The following is a 16,312-nucleotide window of genomic DNA, read 5'->3' as shown; positions in this document are numbered from 1 at the left end:
ACGGAGAGTAGGTTTATTTAAGATGGGTTCAGAAACAGAACAGTTTTTTGAGGACTTTCAACTAGTAAGTTAATAGTGTGTATTTTTCATTACACTTACCTTTGTCATGAATAAATAAAACATTGATTTAGGAATATATTCAGTGTTTGCTTATCTGTTTGTTGTAAACCTGCCACCTTTGACATCCTGATGAAAATAAACTGAAATACTACATTAAGACAGCTGCCCTCATTATGATTCACAGTTAAGATTTATAGAGCATGCATTTCATTCTGAGTAAGTGGTGGTCATCAAATATAGACAAACTAGATGACAAAAGTTATTCTTTCACTTTCTTCCATTTTTCTTAGTACCATATTGTCATAGAATTACATGAAACATTATATTGTAGAGGCATTTTATTAACTAAAACAGCCAGAAATATTTTTTCAGGTCTCACATTACATATCTTGCAATTTGCCACTTTAATAGAATGTCACGATTTCAAGTACACTTCATATTGGTTGAATTGTGCATTTCCTGAGACATGCATCACATTTCTTTTGACTACACCAAATCAAAATGCATGCTGTGTATACAAAATAACATGTATATTAAACATCAGTGGAAATTCACTAAAATTTTAGTGATCATCAAATTTTAAGTGCAACAAGGACAAAATTGTTTAGGCTTCAAAATACCTTAGATCACCTGTAGAAACATGTTGTAATGAATATGTAAGATAATGGTTTAAAACTTTAACTTATTAAAACACTTCTAGTTTACACTAATTGAAAAAGTATTCTCCTCAGATATTAGGGACATATTTTACCAACAAAGGGTTTATTACAAGTATTTTTCCCCACTCAAGAACTTATAGAAGTGACTATATGCATCTAGCTGCTTTTTAACCATACTAAGACAATGCACTTTGACAATCAACCAACGGTTTGGAGCCTAATCCTAGTATTTTCTCACTGTTTAATCTACCATAAAATGTTATGCCTTAGGACTGCATGGTTATTGCTATTTTTGTGCATACTAGTATTCTCCCCTTACTTTGAAATATAAAGTAAAAAACCTGTCTTTGGATAAAACATGGTAGTAGTGTGCTGTTTTTGCAAAGATCTCCAATATTTTTGTAAGCTGTTGTCTAGGGAGAACATTACTGACTGGTCTAAAAAAAAATTTCAGTAGACGTTTGTCCCGGTTCAAAACTTTAAAAAACATATAAATTGGGCCCACTGTTTTTAGTAAATTATATTCCTAAAAATTATATACCAGTATATATTTTTGTCCTTTCATATCACATTGTACTGGCTCAATTTAAAAAAAAATGACTGGCATATGGAGGTTGAACAAAAAAAAAATGGTGAACTAAGCTTCTTTATGTACAAATCAGAGCAGCAAACAGCTCCTAGGATAAACCAATATGTCAAAAGACAATTCAATTCTAAGGCAATATTGGACAGAGAATTTAGTTTCTAAAATGGCTACTGTCCAGAGACTGCTATTTTATCTCACACTACTGGAAGAATCATAACATTTTGGCACAATTATTGTTCATGAAAGCATTCAATATTTATGTAATGACTTTCTTTTGTAACTGGAAATATCATGTAATGAAATAAGTATTTGCCATAGACCATGTGGCATTTCACATTTCTTACATTAAGTGGTACTTTGACAAGGGGTGAAAGAATTAAGCTATACAAGTAAAATCTCTACAACAGCTAGGTCAGAAATTAAAAGCGTATAAAAGTACACCTTATATAGGCCTGACTAATGTACACAAAATACTGTTCATTCTTAACAACACAATAACTATGAATTTTGTAAAAAATGAGCCATAAGCATCTGCTTTGCTTACAAAACATGGAGATGATCACATTTTCTCACAAAATAATGCACAACAAATAGGTTGTATTGCAATTATCTAAGAAAGCTAAGAAATAAACCCAGTTTAAAAACACATACAAAGATTTACTATCAACAGAAGAAATAGATTGTGACAATATTTCAAGAAGTTTCACAAAATGGGATAAAACGTTCAAACTGTTTACAGCACTGTTTAATATGGATTAAGGTTAAAACAGATTAGATTAATATAGATCCAGAACTTCCTTAAAAGACACAGAGCTAGAGCTAACACTTTTAGATACTGTAACAGGTCGCCCAAGAGTTTACCTTAGTTTAAGTGGTATGTTTAGTCCTCAGGTCTTTGTATCAAAAAGTCTATTTCTCTTTTATTAAGTGAACCCATAAATTTTGCAAAACAAAACACCATTATATTTTCTTTGTGCATTTGAAAAGAAAAGTAAGTTAAAATTTATCTTTATTTCTTGCAATACATCTCTAAATACAGTTTACCTGTAAAACACTTTATAAATAAACATGAAAAACCCATGCAAAATGCTACAAAAATGTTTTATCAGTACCCCATGCATACAGAATCTCACGATGAAAGATGCACTCAGACCCCTTCCGGTCCAAATCCAGTTGTGAGATAAGATATTGCAAGACCAATGAACTATAACAATAAAGTAGATGAATCCCAGTAAGAAACTGCATTTAGAAGAGGACTAGAGCAAGTCATAAAAGTGTAACGGTATGTGCACACCTGCTCTTCCATGGCAGAAGTAGCATAGCTTTTTTAATATGTCTAAGAAACGCCCACAATTACATGACATATTAAGGCAAATTTCTTCAGATTACAGAAGAGGGATTAAGCTTCAATTCCAACCTAACCTATAAAAGTAGATGAAGCTACTTAAACAGGACAAAAATATACATGTGAGATAACAAAGCCTACATAGCATTTAATTTAAAAGTGAACTCTCTGGCTGCAAAAACACTGCTGTATGGTTTCAGTGAGTACTTTCCCACATCTTGTTTTTTTCCAGGAATAAGCCCTCAGCTATATGTCATAAGTGATTTAAAGCATTTTTATGTGAGCAGAGATATAATATGCAAAGTTTACATTAAAAATCTTCATGTTTTATTTCTTTCTAATTAATATTAACCTATACAGCATGGTAAGGTCCATTACCTGCAAGTAAGAATTATAAATATTTTAATGATGATCATTGCAATATATTCGGAAAGAAGGTCCAAAATTCAAATTTATTAACAGAGAAAAATTCACAAAAAACTAAACAAACCCCACAACAAAACAAGCAAACAAAAAACTAAGGTACTCCCTTCGATCACATTTAAGATTCAAGAACATAAAAGAACTGCTATGCTGGATCAGATCAAAGGTCCATCTAGCTCAGTACCTTGTTCCTGACCATACAAAAATGGCAGATGCTTTAAAGTAGGGGTAGGCAAACTAGTGGCTGGTCTCCATTTCCCAGCAGCCCCTGCCATTTTGGCTGGTTTCCATGGAGACCCGAGCAGTGGCAGGGCTGTGACAGCACGGGGCCAGGATTTCCATGGAGACTGACCCCAGCAGCACTGGCAAGGCTGCACAGCTGGGCAGGGAGCTGCTCTGGGGCCAGGATCTAGCGGCAGTGAGTGTGATCCAGAGCCGGCATGTGGGCAGCAGATAGCAGTTCTGCCCCAGCTCCGAACCATGCTGTCACCGCCCTGGACCATGCAAAATCCCAGCCCCGGAGCAGCTCCCTGCCCAGCCACACACCCTGCCAGTGCTGCTGGGAACTCTGACACCGCACTGTCACAGCCCCGCTATTGCTGGGGTCTCCATGGAAAGCAGCCTCAATGACATGAGCAGGGGCTGCTAGGAAATGGAGTCTGCTGTGGGCTGGACTTTGCCCACCTCTGCTTTAGAGCAATACTATAAAAAACAGAGCAAGTGTAGGGTGATCTAACCCTTATCATACCTTCCAGCAGTCACAGATTTAGTCCAGGTTCTAACTTCTGGTTGAACATTGCCCAAATGATAGTATTTCTTAATAACTTAAGAACTTAAGAGATACTTGAGTATCTTTCCAAGACCATTTGAGGCTTTTCTGATAACTGCTTTCATGCAGTAATACTCTCTGTTTGCTTTCTGCCCACCCTGTACATTCACGGACAGATTAGGTAAGTGCCCAATGGGATTTTCAGAATTTCTTAGGTACCCATCTTCTATCGACTCATTAGCACCTAAGGTACTCTGAAAATCTCATTAAGCATCTATCTATATCATTAGATAGTTAAATATCTTAAAATGTGGCCATTAGTGCTTTTATATGAGTCTTTAAAATAATGTGGTTCCACTGCAGAGTCAATATTAGCATTTTTTTTCCACTCAGAACAATAACTTCATTGTGCTATAGGGTAACAATAATTTCAAAGGCTGCCATAATCAACTCCACATAATCAAATAGGATAAGGAAAGACTCTGCAAGGAAAGCAGACAGCTAAGAATCTGGCTCTGAGAAAGCTCGAAGAAGCAATAAAGGAAAGTAGAGGTGGGGAAAGGATTAAAAAGAATACCTAAGTGGGGAAGGTAAAGGGACTTCCTACATTCAAAACCTCCAACTGCAGAGGAAATACTAGTGGTTCAAAACTTCCCTAGCTTACATCAGAAGAAGCTAAAGCATCTCTTCAGTCATTGAGAGCTGTAAATGAGAAAACAATTTAGTTTCCTCAGGTTTGTAAATACATAACCAAAAAATTAAGAGTATAAAAAAAAACATAATTAGAAAGGTGTACTTAGTAAAGAGATTGATACTAAAAAGTGCATAACTATGTTTCCTTAGTAAAGTGGTTAATATAGAGTGGTACGGCCCAATAAGTGCTCTTAATGTTCTAGAACATATCCCACCATCATTTAACCATATGTATCTCAGTTTATCTACCTGTAAATTAAAATTACCCTTTATGGATACTGTTATTCAGCAAAAATCATTTGAAACTCCTTAGGAATGTAGTATGAAAGCAGAAATGACCCAGAAAATATCATTTTAAAGAAACAAACAATACTGAAAATGCACTGTAAACTATCAAACAAAATATGCATTCTCAAGCACATTGATGGTACTAAAGCCACATTTTACATTTAGTTTCTCAATAAAACAAGGACAAGTGCTACTGCATTCACTGCATATGCAAATACACATTGTACACTGTGACAGATGTACACTGAAGGAAGAACAGAATCCAAGAAGTTTTGGTAAGCATTCCCTGGGCCAGATTCTTTGAGTCCTGCACTCTGTATAAGCATTTACAGCAGGAAATGGTATGTGCTAATTATTCTGCTCTAGTAGCACTAGAATGGGGTGTAAACCCTGTTACACTTATGTTTCAGGCATAGCCTGAATTGTTCAGTATATTCTGAGCACATGTACCATATCAACCCCTTTAGGTAACGCAAGCAAACAACTTGTGAGCTGCTCTGCATGGCCAAAACTGAGGCACTTCTAGGCCTATGCAGAACTTTAGGTTAATTAAGGAAAAATAATCAAACACTTTGGTACTAACAGACTGTACGTGCCACTGGGATATTATGATAGCTGAGCAGATGTTTTGAAGATTTTGGACTTGGGTGAAGTATAGGCATTTAGGGTACTGACAGAAGTGACATTTGTCGTGTGATAGGCCCCTTCACAGAAGTACACCGCTACAAAGCACTTTAAAAGTGCCCAATTGCACAATAAATTAACCTTCATGTAAGCTTCTAGCTGGGGTTTGCCCAGCTTGAACTGTAGGGGGGCGTAAGTGTATTGGAGCACCCCCTTCTTCCCCTCGCCAAGGTGGGGGGCTCCAATCCACCTGTCCCTCCCCCCTCCTCTAGCTCAGGATGGGTAAACCCTAGCCCAGAGCTCCCTCCTCCCCACTCCCATCCTGTAGACAGCACTGAAACTGGGGGGGAGGAGGGAGGGGATTGGGGAAACAGGATGGGACACACTAGGGGAGAGAGCCTGCAGGCAGGCAGCTCCTCCTGGATTGGTTCCAAAGTGGAGCTTGATTCTCTCCCCCATCCAACAGCAAATGTCTGATGGGTCGGGGGGGGATTGCTCTAACTCAGCTCTTTCCATGAAGTGCTGTGAGTTAGAATGGGGAGCTGTATGTCTGTCAGCACCTTTGAGTCTTGTGGATCTAACTGTAGGAGTCTATACAACATGCAGGACAATGGAGAATCTGTCCCAATTTTATGCAATACTCTTCACCTGGTGCTATGGGTCTAATGCACAGGACAAACTTTGCACCAGTCCACTGAATAGTAAGACTATACATTGGACTAGTAAGACCAAAATGTTGCCTATGGTGCCACTTAAGACGTATGGTTTTTAAGCCTCTAATATAGGGGTCTAACTCATGTAAAGTATTACATGGTCAGTGCATATCACTGCTCCCATAATCCTCTGGGTTACAGAACAATGCTGTGAGCCAGAGACCACAGAACAATGCTGTGGGCCAGCTAGTGTAGCTTAGAAAAATTGTGAGGCAACTCCTAAGCTACATCAATGGACTACAACTAGAGCAAAACTAACTGCAGTTGAGAGTCATAAAATTGGTTCCTTTGCAACTCCTTCTCTAAATTGCTCCTGATGGTCCTTGGCTATAGCTGTGAATCTGAACTTGTATGTTCTTTGTGATAGCGAAGAATTTACTTCTGTTTAAAATAAACTGGCATTTCCATCCCTCTAATGTTTGGTGTTTAACAACAAAGCCATTTTAACAAATAAAATTTAGGTTGTGATCCTGGATCTATGAAACAATTAGAGCATTTCAGCACTCAAAAGCTTCATTTAAACAAAAACAGAATCTTTGAATGGTTAAGGTGATAAAAGCTGTTTTTAGCCTATTGAGAGCTGTTGAAAAAGTTTTAAAACCACCCTTCCTTTTTCAGATCAGGTGGTCACTAACAACCATTAGCAGAAATGTTCACTTGAGATTAAATTTAAACATACATTTTAGAAAAAAAAATGTAGCCTTTTCTAACCATAAGGTTTCACAATCCTGCCTTCTGATTTCATGGATAGATTAATAGGGGTTTTCATAGATGCAGTAAAGTCAATGAGACTTTATAGGCATAACAGTTTCCCCATATTAACCACAGTTCAGGAACAGGGCCTAATATGAGCAAAACAAACAAACAAACAAAAATCCAAATATATTATGCCACAGGTTAAGTAGCTGTTAGAGAACCCACAAGTTCTCATAAGATCAAATATTCAAATTCTATTGGTCCAAGGGTGCAGACTTTTTTATTCAGGCCTATATTATTAGACAGAGATGAGCCCAGACTGACTCTCTCAAGGTCTGGCATTTCAGAAATAACAAGAACTACAACTGAATGACTCATGAAATTTGAAGGCTGAGATTCTCAGCTTTCAACCAGTATGAGGCCATGTCTATCAGGTACGTGTACCAAGTTTGACACCAACATCCTCAAGTATGCATGATGGGTTGGCTGATCCACAAATCAGAAACTGTGAATCTGCTTCTGTTTGTCCCTGTGGGTGGGTTAATTAGCATAAGGGTAGGATAACTACTCCTGTCACTCAGTAATGGCAATTAGCTTGTTGGATACACAAATGCAGCTACTCTCTTTCTAGTTTAGGAGGCAGCTTGTCTCCAGTAATGCCATGTGTTTGAGGGTGCTGTGGCTGGCATAGTAAATTTATACATAGACCTGGCCATAAGCACTTATTTATAGTTAAGGAGGCTGTGAAATAAAATAAGAATAATAATTTTGCTTTATTTTTTTTCTGGAACTCGAATTAAGACATGATTTGTTAAGCGCTGTCTTAAGTACAGCAAAAAAGCAACAAACTGTCTGAAAAGTTGAAATGTCAGATTTCAAAGGGCAACAGACAAATTTGTTCTAATGGCTAGTGTGCTATGTTCTCTTAAAATCATGAAGGAAAGAAAGACTCTCTGAAAGATGATCTGTTGAATATGTGACTTATAATATTTAAATCTTTACCCAAACATTAGTTCTTAGTCTGCAATCAGTAAGAAAACAAAAAATCTATCATTGGTGAAAATGAAATAAAATCTTGGGTAAGATTGATTCTCCCCCACTCACCCAGTGATTCATTATTCTGATACCTCTTTCCTTTGCATCTTTAATTACTGTTCTTTTGTTAATCCTCATCTGGTTTGAAAATTTCAATTACTTTTGTTGACATTTACTATCAACATGACTGTGGATCAGAATCAAAATAACACTGATTTGGAGGTAAACTGATAAGCTTTCACTGAATGTCTGAACCCAGAATCTTTAAAAACCATAACTTTAAAAACCAGTTTTGGGTATTATAATCACAGAAAAGTTAAATGTTTAAAGGGAATATGCATCGGGAACAAAAGGCAGATAGGGTATATTACATTTTACACAGCAGGCATTTATCCTGCATGAAATTAATGACAAAACTGTAATCAAAGCACTGCCATCTAAAACACAACTATACAGCAGCAAAAGGTAATGAATGCCAGATTTTCTTATTCTACTTGAGTCACCTATGTGTTATTTTAGGCAGACTTCTGCTAGCATTATGTGCATACTATGAATTAGAAAGTATCTAGCTTTTCCCAAAATATCCATTTGCAATATCCTAAAGGCTAAAATGCCGATATTGCTCCTTACTGTTATTTTTAATCCCCCAAAGTCTAATAAATGTACAATAATAGTGCATATATTACATTCAAAGGCTAAAACAATTTCTTTGAGTATATCCATGATGACACACACACGTTTATTGATTGAATTAGAACTCCCAGTGTAATTTCCATCTCTACGATAGATGCATTGTACTAAAAAACAAGGACCATAGCAGTTCACATGAGCCACTGTTCTTTTTCCTTTCTATATTTCTCAGACCACTTGAGAGTGAGTTCAAGATAAATATTTGGTTTATGGGGTTTATAATCCAGGTAAACTACCTGTCCAGTCTTTTTGGGAATAGCTTTTTCAATTTGAGTTCCTTCATGCCATTCATTAAAAGAGGTGATGGAAATAATTTCTGGTCGCACCAAAAGGGCTGCATTATAAGCAGTTTCATAATATTTCCCATTGACACGATTACGGGTGTTGTGGTTGTTCCATGGTCGGATACTGGTATCTACATAACCTGGTCCCACACTTGGAACGAACATTAAGTTGTTACTGTCACAAAAGGATTTTAGACTTGCCCAATTATGGTGAGACGAGCCATAAGAAAAGCCATTGGTGGCAAAGTATGTATAAATTCCATCAAAACCACTTCTGTGGATTTCATGTTTATGTTTTTCTTCTACTAGAAGTGCAATGAACAATCCATCATATGGAGTACTGCGAATGCTTTGTGATCCAGAAACAGTTAACAGATTTGCCCATATTTCAGGTATTGTTACGTAAGAATCATAAACATAAAACATGGGAAGCGTTCTGCCTGTGCTGGTCTTATGCCTGTAAAAGGCTGGATGTCCTCCATATCTATAAAGGAAGCAAGTAAAAGTATGATTAAATATTGATAAATAATATGCCATTTGGGAGAAAATCCTTGCCAGATTTAGGATTGAAGGTTTTTGGTGAAATTTAAAGCTAGATGCATTTGTTTTGACAACAAGGCCATTCACTTATTTTTGACTTGCTACATGCTAGAAGGGTACATACTGAATACTGCAAAGAGCTAATAAATTAATGTTGTAGATTACTTATCTAGTGTCAAGTCTTACAAATAACTATCACGCTTCTCTCAAAGAAAAACATACCAACTCACTGCATCAATGTGAAAGATACTATAAGTGACAAAAATAAACAAAATAACTAGTAGCTCTTCAAATCTCATGCTGGATTAGATTAGATTAAAGCATTATTGGTCAGCCCTTAGAATTCTGGCTGTCAACCTGTCACCTTAGACAATTCTTTAAGAAAAACCATGTATGAATGGCACAAATTTTAAATGAAAATAGTTAAAATCATCAGCTTGAGGTGTCAAGAAGTGCGTTATAATAATAAATACTAAATGATGTTGTCATTTGTATTCCTATGCATAATTCCTGTCCTAACACTTGATGGATCTTATTAATGGATGGATCTAAAAATGATAGATCTTATTGTTCTGAGTTGTCATTACATTATGAACAAAATAGTTCCTTTAGTTTTCTTCAGTATTCTCACATCAAATTATATGAAGCCCAAGTTACATTATAATTTCAAAATATTATATGAAACTGTGTCTGTGATAACCCCAAATTTTAGAAACTACTTACTTGTCTATTATGTACTTGACATTGTTGTACATACTGCGATCGTCTCTATCTTTGTAGGGCTCAATATGAAAAGTGACCTATAAGATAAAATGCAACGTATATTTGAAAATATTATGAAATATCATAAAGCATCCAGTTTTGTATCTCTCTCAAGTATTACATCAGTAGCATTACATAAGGAGAAACTATAACAAATTTCATTATGCTAGCTGTGCAATTTACTTAAGACAATTTTACCTGGAAAAAATCTAAGTAGGAATCATCATTTTTGGACCAAGGTTATTTATACCAATTCTACATGATTCAGGAAAAAAATGAAATTCCTACTCCATTAGTAGTATTATATAAATTACTACTTTCTTGATCCATAGGATATTGTGAGTAATAAAATGTTAGTAAAAAAAAGTGTAAAATAGAGGGTATTCTAAGCTAGTTAAATAAACAAAGTTTATCTGTTTACATGCCAAAAACTGATTATACCTGATGAAAAATGTTTATATTCAATTTCTAAACAATACATTCTAGTTGTTGTTGATAATATTTCTCCAAGGAGAGCTTTCAGTAACAAATTAGATTTTAAGATGCAGGATGTGAGAGCTTTAGCTTTAATTTAGAATTTTATAGACTCATCAACGGCAATAAACATTTAGGACTAAATCTAATATATTGTATTGCTACTGTTCCAAATTTCAAGCTTGGGGCTTATGAAATATTTTATGCTATAAAATCTCATCTCATTTCAAAGTAAAAACTCCATTGTTTTGAACTATCCAATTAAAGAGAAGAGTATATTACATTAATCACTGCTGCTAGTTTTTCAGAAGCAATTTTTAGGCTACAATGCTTTTAATGAAAACAATATTTAGCTACTCACTATAACAATATCAAATTTCATTTCAGTGAGACAATATTTTTGTCAGTCACAAAGCAAGTAAAATAGAAACAGTCTTAACTGCTAGGATTGTTAATTTTCCCTCAGCTATCCTATTATTTCATTTTTAACTTCAGTCAAAGAGAAAAAAAAGTCATACGTGACTAAAACACTACTGTTAACATCTTGGTATATTCTATATTAAACCTTGTATCTTTCTCTTTAGAGTGAAGGTAGTTTCTTTTCCATGTTGATTTTGAATGTATTGATGTGTCGATCCTTTTTTAATTATAACCATTTGCTTGCTCATATTTCAAGAATACTTACAAAGTACAGTACTAAAGATGATATTCACTGTATTTTGAACAAACACTGTATACAGACACAGAAAAATTATAGCAATGATACTGAAGGCATATTGCTTGATAGCTTTTTAATTTTGCTTCAGTTGCTTTAACAGTTGAGGGGAAAATACACTTTATTTGATTCAACCAAAAAAGGGAATGATAAGGAACAGTGGGGCTCAACCTTTTCGCCCAGTGGGCTGGATGGGTGATGCCCAATGCAAATGCAGACTCAATTGCAGCTGGCAGTCCTGATTTGGCACCCAGACCTGGCACGCAGGGCCCCACCTTGCTGCACAGAGGAGAGCGGGGGCAGCTGCACAGGAGGAGCCATAACTCATTCCCAATCCAGCCACACAGGGAGGAAACAGGGCTTGGCCCCAACCCACTGCACAAGGGTTAGGAATTTAGCAGAGCCAGAGGGTAGTAGTATTAAACTGACACCACTCCCCTGCTGCAAAACTTCCAATCTGCAGGCTAGAGGCCATTGCTTCACAGGCTGGATTCAGCTTACAGGCTGAGCACCTTTGGTCTAGATCAGGGGTAGGCAATGTTTTTGACCAGAGTCCCGAAAAAACTGCAATGTCTATCTTGTAAAGTGCCGGACTGCCAGCAAGCCAGAAAAACAAAACCAGGGTGCGGGGTACATGGTAGGATGCACTGCATATTAATATAGTTAATAAATCAGAATTGTGTCCCCCCCCCAAACAGTAAATGCCAGGCTTTCTAAAAATTCTAATCCTGGTGACAAGAAATAAAACTTCATGTACTACCTTTGTTGTTGTGTATTTTTTATTTTTTTTTGTTAAGCATGTTGTGATCAGACAGAGGGAGAAGGGAGGGGATGGGAGGTGAGGTGAGAGAGAGAGAGAAAGAAGAGAGGAGAGAGAAGGGAGAGAAAATAGGGTGTTACTACTAGGATTCTTTTTGCCAGAGCCCTCCAAGGATTGACACAGCAACTTGTCCAATGTGGTATCAAGTGAACTTTAATAGTAACCCCTAAGCTTTATTACAAGTTTTTTTTCCCCATAATACGACATGGCAAGCGGTTCCTTATATGTTACAGCAGCGACCTTTGGGTGTACCAGGCTTTGGGTCCCCCACTGGGTGTGTGGGATCTTAGTTTCTGGAATCCCTGCTGTTCAAACAAGAATTCCAAGGTTGCTCCCGTCTCCCCAGGGTGGCAACACAAAACACACACTGTCTCTTTGTTTGTCCACTACTTTTGTAACTTTCTGACCTCGGACTGTGTAATCCCCTGGTCTGTGCCAAGCATTCCTTATATGGTGCACCAATCCCCTGGCACTGTGCCAGGCACATTCCTTATAGGGAACCTGTTGTGCCTTGCTTGCCTAGTGCCCAATCACAGCACTCACATCTCCCAGTGCCACAGAAGGCACTTTGTTCAATTTTGTTGCTTAGTTTCAGGAAGGCCTAGACTATGGGCTTAGCATAACTCAATTTGCCCACCACAGAGGCGAGAGAGAGAGAAAAAGAAAAAACGAAGAGAGAAGAGAGTAAGAAAAAGCAAACGAGGAGAAAAAAAGAGGGGGAGAGAGAAAAAAGAGAATGCAGGGATGTTGTTTCTGTTCTGCTGACCTTGCCCTCATGTCTGTGGTGGTGCAGAGAGTTTCACAAAGCTTAACAAACTCAGCCACAGGCACTGAGTGTCCCTGCCCGTGTTTTCCTCACCCTACTCTCAGTGCCTGCTGGGATGCTGAGAGCTGTGGCTGCTTCAGAGCCCAGAGCAGCAACTTAAAAAAAAAAAATTTTTAACCATTTTCCTCGGGCAGCGCGAGGAGCGGGGTTGGACTAGATGATCTCCTGAGGTTGCTTCTAACCCTAAACTTTCTATGATTTTATGATTAACGAACATAGCACAAAAGGAAAATACAACTGTTTTAAACTTAAACTTACTCGCTAAGGAAGCTATTATACTTGGGCTAATGAAAAAATTAACAACAGAAAAGAAACCTAGCAATCAGAGAATATGGATATAGAAGATAAAAGAAGTACCCACAATGGAAGAGCTGCTTGACCTTATGCTGGTGTTGAGAGCAAATTCAGGCCTGGATCATGGAACTCTGTTAAGTAGATCAGCAGATGACCGCTACCTGACCCACTCTCTGCAGTGATGTCAGCTACCTGCAGCAGCCCTGGAACAGAGTGCCATGCACACACCCGCATCCTGAGTGAATGGGTTGCACTACCCATATAAAAGGGGGCTCTGACTGACAGGTCAGTGTGTGTGAGACTGTGAGGCGTGGCTGGACTGAGAGCTTGACTGAGAGGTCTGTGTGAGTTTTTGGGGTGTGGAGAGGCCCTGAGAGATTGAAGGAAGGTGTTTGGTGAGGGAATTGGTGGTTGCGTTGGTAGGGTGAGAAACTGGAGTGAGAGTTAGGATAGAGTGACTGGTTTCTTTGGCCGGTGCACCACGGAGGCATGCCATGCTAGATTTCAGTGACCTGTGAGGCTCCATCGATCTCCTTCCCCCATTGTGGTGAACTTTCACTGGAGGTAGGTAGGGTTCGCCCCCCGGGTTTCTTTCCCTCCAGGTGTGTGTATCACAAATCAGCAGACCTCTACTTCCCATTGTAAGTATTAACCATTCCTTTTCTCCCTCACTCTTGTCCTGGTTGTGGGTTACTCCTCGTCTGTGAGGGGAAGGTAAGCCCTACTGAGCAGTAGCCTGAGGAGCAGACCATGCTCGGGAGACCAGAGGCAGGGACACGAGCCTAACAAAGTTTCCTTGAGTAAATATTATATTGTTGTATCGGTAAGGTTCATTGTAGGAATGGATGTGTAAATATGTTGCTTGCTTACTTGTTGTTTGTTGTAATTTAATAAACCATTTTATTTGCATATCTTTAGCAGTTTTTTTAGTGATTATTAATTAAAACCAGTGATAGATATGGACAGGGTGAAGACCCACCATATCTTTTTGAGGAGAGATCCCAGCTGTTTGGGTCTGCTTTATAATTTGGTTTAAAAGAGTGATCTTTCTCCCAGAGCACTGGCAGGAGACAACTGTTACCAGCAGTGTAACTAAAAAGGAGCAAGCAAAGCACCCCAGGAGCTAACTTTATAAACAGCAGTTAAACCAGAGGTATTGAACCTTTTTCAGTCGACATACACCTTGGTCTCAGAGTGAGACTTCATGTACCCCCTAGGAGCAATGTTTCCAGTGTGAGGTTGAGGCATGGAGCAGAAGTAGAATATCTGGCTTACGCATGCACATTTTACAGCAGTAAAACCCCAGCAATTTCAAATTGTTAAGATGTTTTTTTAGGCCCTTCAACCTGTATTGGACAATGTATGAAATATATCTCACATATCCCCTGATGAGGCTTCACATACCTCCTAGGGGTATATGCACCCCCAGGTCAGAATGGCTGAGTTAAACTATCAATAAACCTCCCTTCCCAATTATTCTTAATTGAAATTAGAGCTAAGTCAGGCTCTGGCTTTATAAGAACAAACTTCATAAACAGGTAAGAGGAGCTTTTAATTAAGTAGACTCATAGATGGGACTGGTGTCATATTCTACTTGGAGCAAAAAATCAATCAGAAAATATAAATCCGGAATTTATCAGAAATGTATTAGAATGTTATGTTACAAAATTGTTAATCAGTATATTTTTTCAAAGGTGCAGCATTTACTGATTAAAATAATTTCAGTCTTAAGTACTTATAGTAAAATTATAATTGTGAATAATGTAAAAATAGTCTAACTGCTTTACTTTGGATAAATGAACATCCATTTCTGCTTGTAGATCATCCTTAACCCTTCAAAAGAGTGAGCCACAACATATCTATTAAGGAGACATGAGATGAGTTTCTGCCATGCTTTCTTCTACTATACTATGATGTCAGTATCTACTAAGGTTGTTTCATGAGAAGATGTGAAACACAAATAGTCACAAGGCTCAACATTCATATTATGATCTAAGTTCTCCCCTGGTAACTCTCCTATATCTTTATATCAAACTTAGATTCTCAATGTTTCAGATTCTGTTGTAGGATAGAAACACTTTAAATTCAAGATTGTTGTTTTAGAATATAATATTTGTAATATTTTGAATGTTTTCTGAAGCCAAGATGTGACTATGAAAGTGATAAGGATTCTCATAATAAGTGGAATACAGATTGACCTCTGATATCATCTGAAGCAGGACACTTGAGCAACAATTGCTCCAGGAGAATAACTTCCAGCAGGTGTGGGCTGGTAACGACTAATACCAAACTGTAAGACAACTTAAACTCTGCAAGCCTAGAAGGTGAGACATGAAATTGGCCGAGGTATTCCTCTGCAACAAATATAGCATACTTCCAGCACTGAAAGCATCTCAAATGTGCATGCAAGTATTTTTAAGATCCACAGTGCATTTCCACTACCCCTCATCTTATAAGCCAAGACCTTTATAAGTTAAAATTTTAATTTTCCTTGAGAAAGGGAATCCAACTTTTATAAAAAAGAATCCTGAATGGATGCATCTTTACAGGTACTGGATTCTCAGTTTTCATTTTTCTTGTAAAAGGTAGTCATATTTTATTTACTCTAAACAAACTGCACAATATGGAATATGGCCAAATTAACAAAGTGGTAGAAACCTCTACCTGTAAATTAATTTTTGAACAAGCATTTCTCAATGTGGAAGCTGCAATAATGCTAGGCCATGTACAGACATTCAGTTTCTGCATTCAGTCACTGCTCTCCCAGTAGAAACCATGAGTGTACAGATATTCAGGATTTCTCTCCCAAAGCAAAACTGGACACTCCAGAAAAAACAACCACCCAGGAACAACCAGAGTTAAATGGCTCCCAAGAGAGTTTCTCCAGGGAGATTGAATTTCTGTATGTTTACCTTCTGAGTGAAGCCATAGCAGAGTCCTCAGGCTTCCCAATGTGTTTTGCTTCCAGCCCCCAGACACAGGTCCAGGGAGACAGTGTGTCACTTGGGCTGGATTC

The 16,312-nt window shown here is 37.7% G+C and overlaps 1 protein-coding gene across 3 annotated transcripts in view; it reads right to left on the bottom strand.

The window, feature by feature from the left end:
• Positions 1 to 2,035: 2,035 nt before the first annotated feature.
• The window catches only part of MANEA (mannosidase endo-alpha), a 34,782-nt gene continuing 20,505 nt past the window's right edge, over positions 2,036 to 16,312 (bottom strand). For all 3 annotated transcript variants that reach the window (XM_025211668.1, XM_006030096.3, XM_006030097.3), the window contains exons 4-5: positions 10,129 to 10,205; positions 2,036 to 9,349 (exon numbers count right to left, since the gene is read on the bottom strand). In XM_025211668.1, coding sequence (XP_025067453.1) covers positions 8,713 to 9,349; positions 10,129 to 10,205 — 714 coding nt within the window. In that variant the 3' untranslated portion in view covers positions 2,036 to 8,712. The remainder of the gene's footprint in view (positions 9,350 to 10,128; positions 10,206 to 16,312) is intronic.

The sequence above is a fragment of the Alligator sinensis genome, unplaced genomic scaffold (assembly GCF_000455745.1).
Source record: "Alligator sinensis unplaced genomic scaffold, ASM45574v1 scaffold341_2, whole genome shotgun sequence".
Taxonomy (NCBI): Eukaryota; Metazoa; Chordata; order Crocodylia; family Alligatoridae; genus Alligator; species Alligator sinensis.
The sequence above is the reverse complement of the archived record's forward strand: the minus strand, read 5'-3'. Positions and strand labels throughout refer to the sequence as shown.